Raw genomic sequence first — 14,975 nt, 5'->3', positions numbered from 1 at the left:
CGGACGTCCTCCAGGCTGTACTGCGCAGGCTCAGAACTACTGAGCCTGCGCAGTACAGCCTGGAGGACGTCCGATGACGTCAGCGCGCACCAGTGAGCCGCACATTGGAGCGCAGAAGAGCCCGACCTGGCAGCCGGCCTGGCCAGGTCGGGCGCGCCACCGGAGGAGACCGGGAGCCTGCGGAGCCGCGACGAGGGCACCTCCTGCCTGCCACGGGCTGGAGGAAGCCCCAGGTAAGTGGATTTGGATTTTTGTTTTTTTCACAGCGTCCCTGAACCTTCCCTTTAAAAAGCTCTAGCTGATGCCATGCTATGGGGGATTTTTACAAAATCACATTGCTCAAATATGTGAACCCACCCATAGCATTACATTAGCAAGAGCTTTTAAAATAATGACCAAGCTGTGGACAGAACAATAACCTAAACTTCTCAGCATACATTACCACTGCCACCAACAACATGGTCACAGCACAGCTGGTTCCTCTGCTTCTCCTGCACAAGTATATCCCAGGTAAGCGAGGTGTAAGGGGGCCAGTAGGCTGGAACACTTTTAGGCCAGCCCATGTAAGGATCAACCCACTGACTTTTTTTTTTTACCTGCCCACTACATGGGCTTGACAAATGATGCAAAACACTCTTGTAATAAAGTCCTGCAGAGTGCAGGAGGCGAAAGCGGGAAATGCGGGGCTAACTAACCTGGCTTCCACCTGCATGCTAGTGGGCTCCATTGGCATACACTTCCACATTCAGAGCCAGAATTTCCATCTCTGAATCCAGAATTTGGACCTGTGGACAGACATTCAATCGGCAGCGAGTAAACTTGTTACCTTGAGTCACCCCAGCAGTATATGTACCCATGTATGGGCTTACCTGGCTTAGAGGGCGATTGACATAGAGTGGATTAAGCTTTGCAAAAATTGGGTGTTCCTGCTGTTAGTGGTTCATTGGTGTACACCAGCATCTGTCAAGCCCATGTAGTGGGCAGGTAAAACGTGTCAGTGGGTGGATCCTTACATGGGCTGTCCTAAAAGTGTTCCAGCCAGTGCTCCAGGAAGTACCTCCCAGGTCCCGGCTAGCTTCTCGATCGGAAGAAGCACAAGGAGGTGGGCAAAGGCGGGGGTGCCGATATAGAATGACAGGTTGCAGGTAAATACAAAGCTATCAATAAGCAGATTGTTACTAGCCTAGCGCTTTTTTCGGGGGGCACAGCAGACCCCGCAGGGGACTAGAGGCAATACAGAGACACAGAGGCATGTCATTATGCACAGAACAGGCCTCTGTGTTCGCTTAACATATAAAATATCCACCTCACGTTCTCTTTAAGGGGATTTAATATGGTTTGTTAACTTCATGTAGATTATGTGCAGTGAAATAAAATTGATACGTTTCATAGCTCTGGGTTGCTTGGTTTCCTCTGTTACATCTTTTGCAGTATCATATTCTGGGCAATCCCCTCATAAAAAGGTGTGGTGAATTCACAGGCTAAGAACTAGAACCAGAAGGGGCAGCAGAAAATGAATGAACCCCATTGGTGGCCTCGATTACCCTTTCTTCAGTCTTCTAACGCTGCTCATTGTCCCCCAAAGTTCCCGGTCCTCTAAGTCTTTGGGGAACTTTCTAGTAAAGTATTTGGAGGAACCTGTCAAAGTGGCACCATGAAATTTAGAACAGCGCAAGAGTGAGACGCATATGCACAGGTATAGCAAGTGCTTTCATTCACCATGCATGAGGAAGTTCTGGAATGCCCAGGAGGTAAGAGTACTGGGGACTGGGAATGGGAGGAACTACAAGCAGTGTCACGACACTCATGAAAATGTATTCAAGACCACCATGGGCTTCATTCGATAATTTTTCTACCCTCACAATTCAAAGAAACGTAAAAGCTGTAATATTTCAATCCAATTACTGGACAAAAGGATGTCCAACTAGACAAATCTTAGCAAAAAAAAGTTTCATGACTCCAAACTGTCAAGCAATTTGGGCTTGGCAACAATATGTCCTCTAGGAAACTGTAGTTCCACCTTTATATCTCAGACTATTCCTCTATTGGTTGAGAGTTGCATTTCTTAAAGGTGTACTTGGAATTTGATCGAACAGCTTTGAGAAGGTGACGGTTTTTTATCACCATGTCATAAAACTGAAGGCAAGGAACCATCAAGTTGTACCGGATACAGAGTTCACTCTTGACTATTGGCAGACTCAACCGATTTCTTTCATCAGTCCACAAGTTATTCATTACACTGAAAACACGTTCCACAAATGCATTGCTGCAAGGAACAGCCAGGACAGCCTGCACGATGCAAAGTAAATTGGGGGCCTCTGTGTTTTTGAAAAACTCTAGCCACTTTTCTGAACAGGAAAGGTCTTCCATTTGCATTATTGCTGGCATTGCTGTCTTCAGTAAACAAAATTCTCTATACAAATCTTCACTGCAGGCTCTCTCATTCATCTGCAGAACTTCACATGCTTTTGTTATATCATCCAATGTGGGAATGCTCATAAAATCGAAGCATGAAAAACTTTTGAAGGGTGACATTTCGAAGCTGAACCACCTCTCTAAGTATTCCAATGCTCTGTCAAAACACCTCAACGCTTCTTTTTTAAAGGCCCTCTGTTGTTCATTAGGAAGTTTTGGCAAGTCAAGGTTTACTCTAAAGCCAAAAAAATGATCTTCTCTTCTGTTCTGCAATTGTTTTTGGACATCTAGCATTACAGAGTACAGTTCTGGGGATGTCAGTGAATCTTTTTCCAATGTTTTGATAGATCTTGAAAAAAAAGCCATGAATGAATGGACAAAAAAAAGATAACACTCTGGCAGTGTTAATGTGCTACTCATACCATCTTCTTGATCCTTAATAAAGCTCCAAATAACGGTGTGGCAGTTTTCTTCCCCACACTCTAGAAAATACATTTTAATAGCTTGCCAATTTAGAAGCAGCCTTTCAACAGCAGCGAAGAGACTTAGCCAACGTGTTGGGACATGACGGAGGACTTTATGGTACTCTTGGTGAGTAAAATCAAAGCAGGCTTTTAATTCTGTCACATTTTTAGCACTACATGAAAATTCATTAAAAACTTTGATGACCAGATTTTCCACATCATAGCTCAAAGTTTTAAGGGCATATTTTGCAGTATTATGAATGACATGGCAATTACAGTTTGCTTGGATGAGATTTGGCTGGATCGCTTTTAGCTTTTTATAAACAGAGCATGTTTTACCATAATTTACTGAAGCGTTATCAGCGGTGTAGGCTATCACATTGCTCACACTTAAATCCAGGGCCTGTAGTGCCTGAATTAAATGGTTACTTATACCTGTGGCAGACTCGTCAGGATCTTCATAAAAGTCAAGTAATCTGTCACAAAGACCAGAAGTCTTGGTAAAGTACCGCACTGCCAATGGGAAACACTTCCTGTTTCCTTTATTACTGGCATCAGTTGCGAGAGCAAAGTAGCCAGAACTCTTTATTTCGTCGACTGCCCTGTGAATGGCATAAGGAGCTAAAACGTTGCTCACAAGGCTTTCCATTTTTGTACGACCTAGATGCATTTTGCTTGACAGTTTGGAGTCATGAAACAATTTGGCATTTAACTTCATTCCACAATCTGTGGAAAGGTAGCTGTGGTGATGTTGCACGGCATGGAATACTTGGGTAAGCTCTGTGGCACTTACAACATCTTGATCAGTGCTACGACTGGTAGGGAAAAACTTTTCAATTATATTACTTTTTTTCTTGCACTGCATGGCAAAGATATGTTTTTTCCCCTTAGCATGCTGCTTGACAGCATCAATGCCATCAAATTTCACACCAAATGTTTTATTGCATACTGTGCAGCGTGCAGAATTGTTATCAGGGGTTTGAGCCAGCCATGACTTAAATTCTGGATTGTGAAGCCACTCCTTATTAAAAGTGCAGTTCCTGGATCGGGTCTTTCTTGGTGGCGAGTGCTCGTGGCTAAAGGGGGTGCTTCTTTTTCTAGTACTATTCATCTTGGTATTGGCATCTTGGATAAAAAAAAAAAAAGGAAATCTATTAGTATGCTGTAATGAAAGTTCCTGTTCAAAGCTGGTCTATTTTATATGTTAAAAGAGTTCTTTTTAGAAAAATCAACAACAAAAAAAACAACAAAGTTGCTAAAAGTAGTCCTAATATTGAATTCTACTCTGTATGTACGCAAAGTAGAGACTTTTGCCATTTTGGCCAGTCTTGCTCACTTAAAGGATGTGTGAACAAAGAATTAATCTACATATATTGAAGACAAGCATAATAGTAGCAATAATAAAAAGTACATTTTGAACTGATGCTTATGCTCATTTTGTATATTTTTAATTGTATGATGGGTTCTGAGCCCCTTGCAGTCATTTACACTTTTGCAAAAAATTACAATGCACAGGATCGGGATGCAGTACAAACATGACAATACAGGCAAATATGACAGTACAGCCATACCAAGCCAGAACACACCACACAATATTGATGCAATCCCCATTACCACAGGGCGATGCACATGAAAAACCATCAGGCAAAAAATATTACTATGTATTTATATAATGCCATCATATTACACAGCACCACCGTACAGAGTACATTGTCACAATCGAATCCCTACCATAGTCACATGTCTATGTATGTATCGTGTAGTGTATGTATCATAGTCTAGGGCCAATTTAAGGGGAAGCCAACTAACTTATCTGTATGTTTTTGAGATGTGGGAGGAAACTGGCGTGCCCAGAGGAAACCCACACAGACACGGGGAGAACATACAAACTCCTTGCAGATAGTGCCCAGGCTGAGGTATGAACCGGTGACCCAGCACTGCAAGGAGAGAGCGCTAACCACTACGCTATAATGCTGCTGTGCAATACACAATTTAAGCCAATAATGCACATGATACCAATGCAATGCCTACATGGACTACACACTTGAAACTAAAGCCAACTATGAAAATATACCATTGCTGTGATACCAAGCAAGAAAGATAATGCATACCATATGCATATCTTCAGCAATACCATGAAAAAAAAAAAAAAAAAAAAGTGTCACATTTCTCAGATTCATTTATAAACCTATATACGGTAGTGACCGTTAGCTGGGAATCAACTAACCAGCAGTCTAAAGCCACCAGAACTTCTGACACACACCTTAGTAATACAGAAGATTCTGGAATATGCCATGCCCGCCTCTTCCCCCATAAAAAACAGAACATACTTGGAAGACTCCACTTTTAGGCTGAAATCACAGCGGTCAGTTGCATAACGCATGTGTTAAAATGTGTGTGAACTGCAATGGAGACTGGCCATAGACTAATGCAAAGCCTGCATACAGCAAGTTAGAATAACGCAATCCATTACTGTGAACAGCCCCATAGAATTGTGTGGGAATTTAGTTGATATGCAGTATTTTTCTGCAACGCAACTGAGAACCTGTGAACCTAGCCTTAATATGCAAATAATGTCTAAACTTTTACCTGTACGCTGGCCATACATCATTCAAATATCACTCAGTTTTTGATCCATGTTACAGTCTGTGTTATGATGATTTATTTTACGACCAACTAAAAATTGATTATTGTGGATCCATTTGGCTTGATTTTAGCTCTCAGGCCTCTTTCACAGTGCGACGTTAAAAATTGCACGTTAAAACAACATTTAACGCAGAATAACTCACTGCAATGAAAAATCAATCCCCCATTCACAGTGCACACGTTGCATCGGTTAGTAACGCTGCACGTTAAGTGAAAGTGCTGCATGCTGTGCGTTATACACGTTATTAGCTGCGTTGGACTGTTTGCACATGCTCAGTAATGAGTTGGAAGCATACTTTTCATTGCCTGTATGCGACGATAATGGGGCATTAAAGTGAACCAGAGACGAAGCACCCTCATGTATTTTACCATATGGATCAGTGGGAACATTAGAGAAAACACCTACCCTGCTCTCTGTTTCATTCTGCCCTGCACAGCTTGCTTCTAATCAGCCCTGATAAAATCCCCGACTAAGCATTTAGTCTGGCTTTGCTATAAATGACTCAGCTATAATGATTCCTGAGCAGAGCCAGAAGGGGGCAGGCTTGGACTTGAAAAGACATCAGAGAACACAGACTGAGCTATAAATATTCCTGAGCAAAGCCAGACTGAATGCTCAGTCGGGGATTTTATCAGGGCTGATTAGAAGCAAGCTGTGCAGTGCAGAATGAAACAGAAAGCAAGGTAGGTGTTTTCTCTAATGTTCCCACTGATATATATGGTAAAATACATGAGGGTGCTTCGTCTCTGGTTCCCTTTAAGTTGCGTTGCGACTTTTTGGGGGAATAACAGTAACATTTGTATAGAACTTTTCTCCTGCTAGACTCAATACACTGCAGCCACTAGGGCGCGCTCATTGGCACCATCCATGAGGTGTTAGGGAGTCATGCCCAAGGACAACTGAATAGGTAGTGACTTCAGCCAGGATTTCAAACCCTGGTATATTTGAGACGCAGTGCCCTCAACCAGTGCATACAGACACCACTTACAGGAAAAGTTGGCCAAACACTAATAAAAGGCCACCAGATAGATCTCTCTCAAACAGGATGTGATGCTAGGTACACACTGAGATTTTCTGGCAGATGTACTGTCAGATCAATTATTTCCACCATGTCCAATCTTTTCCGATCGATTTCTTATTGAAGCAACAGAAATCTATCAGAAATTAGATCGTACAGGTTGGAAATAATTGATCTGCCAGGAAATCTCAGTGTGTACCAAGCATGAGAGAGATAAAATCCTTTCCCACAACAGGCACAGCTTTTCATTACATATCAGCCTGCCACCCCCCCATCTACGTATCCCTCTATGTAGAGTGTAGACAGCAGAGCTTACACTCACCTATTCACCTGCACGTGTCCTCTCTCCACCGCCAGGCGCCACTCCCGGTCTCTTCTCTCCCGAGGAGCCTGTGTCCTGTGATAAACACTGGAGGCTGAACACTAAAAGAAATGGAGAGAAGACTCATGCTGATGAATATGCATGGCTACATTTATAACAGAGATATACTGTAGAGTACCGTAAACAGACCCTTACCCACAATTGGTGTTAGAAGCTATAGCAGGGTGCAGTAGAGGGTTCACCTCGGGTGCAGAAGAGGGCTATTTGCCCATCACAATCCTGTGCAGAAATGACAAAGAACTCAGTATAAACATAAGTGGCAAAACAATCAATATTATTTTATATTGCAGCCTGATCGATTTTCCAATTTTATAATCTTATTAAATCGGAATAGAATTGGTGCTGCACTGATTTGATGAGATTAGGAAACTGGAAAGTTGATCAGGCCGCAACAGAGTGATGTATGGGCACCTTAACTCAGTCTCCAATGAATAGTCACACAGTACAGTGTAGATGGCATCTGGCAAGTTAAAGTGTACCTGAGAGCAGGAATCAAAAATATTTTATACTTTCCCTATGCTTCCTCCAGTCCAGCCCTATGAGTACCGATGTGTGCCTCCATTCTGTGGTTATTCGTTCCGGTAATTGGCTCAGTCACGTCAGTCAGGCTTTTCTGCACATGTACGGCCGTCCACATTCAGTCAGTTACCGGGGCTTATTGCAGCCGAAAGGAGCCACCCGGGAGGATGGCGAGAGACACAGCGGTGCTCATGGGGCTGGACTGGAGGATGCGCCGGGTAAGTATAAAATCTTTGTGATTCCTGCTCTCAGGTACACTTTAACTTATGAACATTTGAAAACCTTACATTGTGGATGGGCCCCCGCCCTATAGGTGCCAAATAATCGTAATGGGGCAGCGTTTCACCATAAAATAATCGTAATGCACCAGAAATTAATCGTAATGTGGGCAGCGTTCACCAGAAAATCGTACAGTGGGCAGCAGTCACCAGAAAATCGTACAGTGGGCAGCAGTCACCAGGAAATCGTACAGTGGGCAGCAGTCACCAGGAAATCGTACAGTGGGCAGCAGTCACCAGGAAATCTTACAGTGGGCAGCAGTCACCAGGAAATCTTACAGTGGGCAGCAGTCACCAGGAAATCGTACAGTGGGCAGCAGTCACCAGTAAAATCGTACAGTGGGCAGCAGTCACCAGTAAAATCGTACAGTGGGCAGCAGTCACCAGAAAATCATACAGTGGGCAGCAGTCACTAGGAAATCGCAATGTGGGCAGCAGTCACCAGGAAATCGTACAGTGGGCAGCAGTCACCAGGAAATCGCACACTGGGCAGCAGTCACCAGAAAATCGCACACTGGGCAGCAGTCACCAGAAAATCGCACACTGGGCAGCAGTCACCAGAAAATCACACACTGGGCAGCAGTCACCAGAAAATCGCACACTGGGCAGCAGTCACCAGAAAATCGCACACTGGGCAGCAGTCACCGAAAAATCGCACACTGGGCAGCAGTCACCAGAAAAATCTCACACTGGGCAGCAGTCACCAGAATAAAATCCGCCTGTAAAAAAGAAAAAAAACAATTCACTCACCTGGCAGAAGTCTCCTCTCCCGGCCTCTCATGCGCAGATCCCCCGACGATCCTCCTGCAGCACATCTCCCGCGCTGACAGGCAGAGAGCAGGGCTATGGCAAGATGGTGCCCAAAGCCCTGTACTGGAGACACAAATAGTCTCCAGTGCAGGGCTTCAGCAGCCATCTTCCCGTAGCCCTGCTCTGCCTCCCGGGAGAGGGTTTCGGGGAATGAACTGGAACGGCGTCTATTAGATGCCGCGTCTAGTTCAACACCTGGCTGGGGGGTCCCAGAATTGGACAGGCAGCAGCACTCCCCCCGCACACGGCTGGCGAGCCCCAGAGCTGATGGGGTTGCATCCCCGGTAGTTACGCCGGTGACCTGGAGCTTCCTCCAGCCCCTTTAAACCTTTGCCTTCCTTTCTTGTCATCCTTCCTGGCCACTTCAAACCTCTGATAGGGTTTTCTAAGATTCTCCAGTCGGGGCAAACTGCGCATGCATGAATCGACCTTGCGGGTTACGCAGCAACAGAAAAGGGATGGGGCGAACACACAGCTAAACTGCACATACACTGCTGACTGGCCCAAACTGGAGAAATTTCAGTGGACTCTAGCGGAGAAATCGACGCAGCCCAGGAGGACCATGGATGGCAAGGGAGCAAAAGGTATGAAGGAAGCCTCACTGCACCAGGTATGTATGAATCCCCCCAACCCCCCATGATCTCAGGGGGTACTGACTGTACACTTTCTTTAAGACAGCATAGCAATAAGGACAGGCACTTCTGTGCACTAGGTGACAGACTGATATTATAGCAGGATATAAAGAAGATTGTTTTACCCACCTCTTTAGCTTTGTAAGTGGCCAACTGGGTGCCTGGCTCTGTGCTGCTCTCCTCTTCAGTTCACACTGGATTCCCAAATCCCAATCCCTCTGGACAGTGAGTGAGTGGACAGGCTCAATCCAGGCAGCTGCTGCTGTCTACTCACTCTGTTCTTCTCAGCTCAGCCTCAGCTGCCTTTTGGAACTTTTGGTTGATGATGAGGCTCAGAGGCTGAGTCTTTGCTTGCTGCCTTGCTCCCAGAATCAGATAGCACTGTCTGACTGTGTCACAGTGTCTCTTGAAGTTTGGCAGGCCTGGCTGGGTCTCGTTCTCTCTCTCTCTCTTCTTCTACTGAAGTCCTGGCTCTCCACGAGTTGCCTGGGGGGTTGGGCTCTGCAGAAAATTTCCAGCCTCCCTCTCTCTCTTCTCTGTCTGTCGTCCTCTGTTGGTCTGTCTCTCTCTCTCTCCTTAGTCTCTGGCTCAGCAGCTGGCCAGCCTGGCAAGTGACTTCACCTCCATACACTCCCCAGTCACTGTCTGTGACTTCCTCCGACCTCCGCTGAACAAGCTGGCTGCTGCTTGTGTGAGGCTGCGGCAAGGCAAGCTGAGAGGAGTCAGTGGCAATTACTCAGGCAGGCCATGTGCTCTGCAGCCTCTGCTGGCTGCTGCTGCAGCTTCTCCGAGCTCTCTCTCACTGTCACACCCTGTCCTGGCTCCTCCTCCTCCTCCCACAGTCCTCAGCAGCGCGGCAAAAATACAGCCACTCCTCTGATTGGCTGGCAGTACTGACCAGCCAATCCGAGAGAAGAGAGGAGGAAATTGTGTGAAGGTGATCAGCCTGGGGCTAATTTTTACCGGCAAATGACGTGCCGGAAATAATTAAATACCGGTGCCGGCTTTTAAACTGTTTTAACGGCCGGGCCGGGGAGATTCCGGCCGGGTGGCAACCCTAGTTCTGATCCTCCTGTTTCAGCACTTTTGTCTGGTTCAGTGAATGATTCAGAGCCTTTCTTATGTGAACTTGAAGTCACAGAATCATTACTTTGTCCAGGAAATGCTTCAGTGGTTTTACCCTGTACACAGTCTGGCCTAGCTAATGTCGTTGAATCCCTGTCTGAAGCAGTAGCAGCCAGGGAATCCCAGCCCTGTTCTCTGAATGTTTCAGAAGTCTTGCCCTGTATCATGGATAATTCTGACTCTGGTAAATATAGCAGAGGTCTCAGGATTTCAGTCTTGTTCAGTGAGTGTTCCTGAAGTCCTGCCTTGTATCTTGGAGAATTTTGATTCTCTGTCCAGTATGGGAAAAGTTCCAGGGTTCCTTTCCTGCCCACGAGTTCCCCAGTTCTGCCGAGTTCAGTGGGGGTTGCTGATAAAGCGACCTGCTTGGCAGCTCTTTTGGAGCTCCAGTCCACTGTAGTTAATGATGAATCTCTGTCTCGTTCAGAGGAAGTCATGGAGGCCTGATCTAGTTCAGTGCATATACCAGAAGATTTGTCCTGTCCTGTTAATACCTCTAAACATGGCTTGTCACTAGCCTTAGTTGAATCAGTGACTTCCAAGTCTGATCCTGAATTCTTTAGTGAGAGTCCAGTGACTGTGAAGTCTGATCATGATGGCTCCCTGCCCTGTTCTGGTTACGGTCTTGTTGTGACTGACTCTGAGGTCCGCAGCTCCTTGACATGCCCAGAAGTTTCTCTTGTGCCAGTGTGCCCAGAAGTACTGTGTGCCAGTATGCCCAGATGTGTCTTATGTGTCACCATGCTCAGACACGTACTCAGATGTTTCCTTGGGTGTGACATGTCCTGATATTGCCAGTCTACCCGCATGCCCAGATATGGTTCAGGTTCCTGAAAGCCCTGATCTCGATCATTGACCTTGTAAGCCTGGCTTTTGAATTGTCCTGAGTTACATAGGTTGTCTTGATAGTTCTCCATGCAAGCTTAAAGGGCATTCTAATCACTTGGGGTCTCTATGGAGCTTCAAAGTGTTCTGGGAGATATCTAAGCAAACTTGCCCTGGTACCTTGGACTTATTCGACAGTGAATGCTGTTTTGAAGAGGACAGTTCCGGTAGGCGTTGCGCTGAAAGGTTTGGCATTTCTGGACATTGCCTGGAAAGTAGTGGGTATCGCTCAGAGTTCCGGTGGGCATTGTTCTGAAAATCACGGTTCTGATGGGTATCACTCTAAAACTCGCAGTACTGATGGTTCTGGAGGTTCTGGGTCTGACTGTTTCGGTCTTGGAATTTGGTTTTGTCGGGCTGTCCTGACCTTCATGAATCATCAGATCAGTTTGCTGGATTTTCTGCATCTGATTTTCTGGTTTGGGCGGTCCGGGAGAATTATGCCAGTTTATGTAGGCGTCTGGAAGTCGCTTTTAAATGAGTGGAGTACTGTAAGGATCCTTCCTGTAGCATGTCCTGTCGTTTGCAGTGGAGCTGCAACCAAACAGATATGATTTCTCTGCTTGCATTCGGTTGCTTGGTTTTGATTGCATTCACAATAAGTCTCATTGCCATCTGCCATCACTCTGCATTTCAGAGCAGCTCAAGATGTTGTCATGAATCCACCTATGGTTTGCTGCAGACAGCACTGGATTTCCTACATGCATGTTGTTGCATAATTTGGCATGCATTTGTAATGAGAGTCCTTTCCATCCACAGGCAGCTTGTAGCCTTCAATCAGCCTGACACAGGATGGAGTTATTACCATTCAGCTGTGTGGGAATTTGCATGTCAGTTCTCATTGGCTGATGTCCATAGAAAAGTCTGTTCTTCCTCTCACACCCTGCTCGTCATAGCATTCAGCGTTGCCTTATGGCCCATACTCACGAGGGACTTTTGTCGCCTCAACACGCGGCGCGCGCGTGTTGCGGCGACAGGTCGCCCGTGAGTATGGGCCGTCGCACGTGCGCGCGCCCCCGAACTGTCGCCCGTCGCTATGTCGCCATGCGATTGAAACTTTCAATCGCATGGCGACAGTCGCCGCTGCCCCCCCGCCGCAACTGTCGCTAGTCCGCGTGAGTACGCGGACTAGCGACAGCAACCTCCATTGAGGTTCACAGACCTTCCGGTGAGCTTCCGGCGGGGGGAGGAGGAACGTCAGCGACAGCTTCCGCCTTGCCGCTGGTCCCTCTTCCTCATGTGTACGCGGAGGGACCTGGCGAGAAGCTGTCGCCGGCCTGTCGCCCACACGCTCACGTGTGCTGGCGACAGGCGAGTTTTGCAGCCCGTGAGTACGGGCCATTAGTTGACTGCTGAGTTCCTTGTGTGAAGTTTGAATTGTATTGCACTACCTTGCCTTGCCTGCTTGGACGTTCACTGCACCCGCGGGGGTACAGTGAAATCTTTACTATCCTGATTGCTTGGAGACTGCCTTCACCACGTTGGTGACTGGGAGTATTCCTGCTAGTTCTGTTCCTGTGGATGTAACTATAGCTGTGGTTGCTATTAGTTACGTTCCTTCCTGTTTGTCTTGTCTGAAGCTGTGTGAATGTTTGCTATTGCTGGGGCAGCAATTAGATTGGCAAGCATTCCGTCTGTCTGTCTGTTGTCTGTCCTTGTTACTCAGTGTGGTGGACATCAAAGGCTCAGTTCTGCGGTCACACTGAGCAACCATTGTGTCTTGTTTATTGTGGCGGTTATTGGAAGCTCAGAGCTGCAGTCGCTCTGAGCAATCTTGCTCCCTTGTTCATAGCTCCTGGTGTGATCTCCTCCATAAGAGCATTCTGCTCTATTACCTAATATCACCCAGCTGCATAGTCTTGCTTGCCCTGGTGGTACTCTGGTTTTCCCGGCCTCAGCCGCTATACCTTACACCTTAAGACCGGGGGGCAGCCGAAGTCAGGAGACATATTCAGTGTCCTGTTAAAGCGGGGGCTTGTCTATAGGTGAAGACCGTGGGCCGAGCTCAGAACTATGAGGCACTAGATTGGGGTATAGTGGCTGTATAAAAACAAGAGATCTGCCAGGCATTACAGATTATTGAAAGAATTGCTGCAGCTGCACTATACATCCTGCAGCCTCAGATCACAGGGATCTAACAATCTAGTTATCACCAAAATCCACCTCAAAACCTTTGAGATCGGAGTGTTTTGCCATGCTGCTCTTATCCTATTTTATCCTTACCACAATCAATCAAGACAGCTCCGTCCCTGGAAGTGTTTACATGCAGACTAAGGGCTAGTTCACACTCGGCACTTGGAGCGCCGCTAGCCTGCGATCGCCTCCGCGATTGTGATTTTAACTAAAGCAGCAATTCTGCGCGATTTAATCTTGTGATTCCCGTTCAATAAAATGAGAATCACAGAGCAATTGCCCCCGAAACACTGCATGCAGCGCGTTTGCAATTAATCGAATTGTAACCACTGCAGCATGAATGTATCCATAGGGATACATTGTAGCACCACTTTGCTGACCACCAGCGATCAGCAAAGCGCTGAAGAATCGCCCAAGTGTGAACCAGCCCTAAAAGTCCACCTGTTCAGTCTGACATTACATATACAGTAGAGTCCTGGTTAAACAGAACTCAGGCATTCTCAATTAACCTGCATGCCTGGCAGGACAAAATATGGATGTTCCTAATTAAGATTGCACAGCAGTGTGCAGCAGGAATTAGTTACAAATCCTCTGGGCACCATTTTTTTCACTTCTTGCTTTGCAGCATCCTAATATGGCTTGCTGGCATGTCATCTGACTCACATGGGGTCATATGATGCATTGGGGCCATGCAGGGAGGATGCCACAAAGCAGCTGGGAGCTGCAAGAAGTGAAAAGGACTGCACTCATAAGATTCGTAGGCATTTTCTGCTGCACACCGCTGTGCAGTGAATCCGAATTATTTTTTCACGATGGTTGCTTGACTTCTAAAGCAACAGGCAAGCATATAAATCCAGCATCAGGCAATCCTCGCAAAGGGGTGTAGTGGTTCGCTCTCGCCTTGCAGTGCTGAGTCCCTGGTTCATATCCTAGCCAGGGCAATATTTGCATGGAGTTTGTATGTTCTACCTGTGTCTTTGTGGGTTTCCTCCGGGCACTCTGGTTTCTTTTCACATCCCAAATATATCCAGATAAGTTAATTGGCTTCCTCCTAAATTGGCCTTAGACTACAATACATACACTACACGACACATACATAGACATATGACTATGGTAGAGATTAGATTGTAAGCCCCTCTGAGGGACAGCTAAGTGACAAGACTATATACTCTGTACAGCTCTGTGGAAGATGTTGGTGCTATATAAATTCTAAATAATAATAATAACTTGTGACAAAATACATCTTATGTTCCAGTATTTGTACTAGGCAGAATATCAGGATTACCCATATTTGTTTCCTGCAGATCCAGATTTTTTTTTCTTGCAATAGCAGAGCAGATATCCTGTTTGGCAGAAAATAAGCATGATATTGTTCAGGTCTTCATAAAAGTGGCAATAGCTAAAGAGAACATAACTCATCTTCTCACTCTATCACCACTTGTATAGGATTTACTATTTCAGCAGAAAGAAAGAAATAAGGTAGTTCCACCAACATATTGAGATGATTTCCTTTCTCTGTTGAAACATTAAAATGCAGCACTAAGCAAAGTTCTTCTAAGATCCTTGTTTCTGTTAATCTGAGAAGTGGGAGTAGTTGAAAAGCTTTGAGTCAGCGCTTCAATCTTTGTCACGTGACCTCAGAAGGAGAAGCTGTTTGCCTATAAAGA

At 45.9% G+C, this 14,975-nt stretch overlaps 1 protein-coding gene across 1 annotated transcript; it reads right to left on the bottom strand.

Annotated features, from left to right (window-relative positions):
• Positions 1-2,034: 2,034 nt before the first annotated feature.
• Positions 2,035-9,856, bottom strand: LOC137522083 (zinc finger protein 862-like). Its single transcript, XM_068242110.1, has 4 exons — positions 9,295-9,856; positions 7,062-7,145; positions 6,867-6,967; positions 2,035-4,004 (listed from the first exon to the last, which is right to left on the bottom strand). Exon 4 carries the CDS (start codon positions 3,988-3,990, stop codon positions 2,035-2,037), a length of 1,956 nt encoding a protein of 651 aa, XP_068098211.1. The 5' UTR covers positions 3,991-4,004; positions 6,867-6,967; positions 7,062-7,145; positions 9,295-9,856.
• Between the last annotated feature and the right edge of the window lie 5,119 nt (positions 9,857-14,975).

Source organism: Hyperolius riggenbachi, chromosome 6 (genome assembly GCF_040937935.1).
Source record: "Hyperolius riggenbachi isolate aHypRig1 chromosome 6, aHypRig1.pri, whole genome shotgun sequence".
Classification (NCBI taxonomy): domain Eukaryota; kingdom Metazoa; phylum Chordata; class Amphibia; order Anura; family Hyperoliidae; genus Hyperolius; species Hyperolius riggenbachi.
The sequence above is the reverse complement of the archived record's forward strand: the minus strand, read 5'-3'. Positions and strand labels throughout refer to the sequence as shown.

Bases quoted from the DNA above. Each gene is read 5' to 3' on its own strand.
- LOC137522083 (XM_068242110.1), bottom strand. From the start codon at position 3,990: ATGAATAGTACTAGAAAAAGAAGCACCCCCTTTAGCCACGAGCACTCG.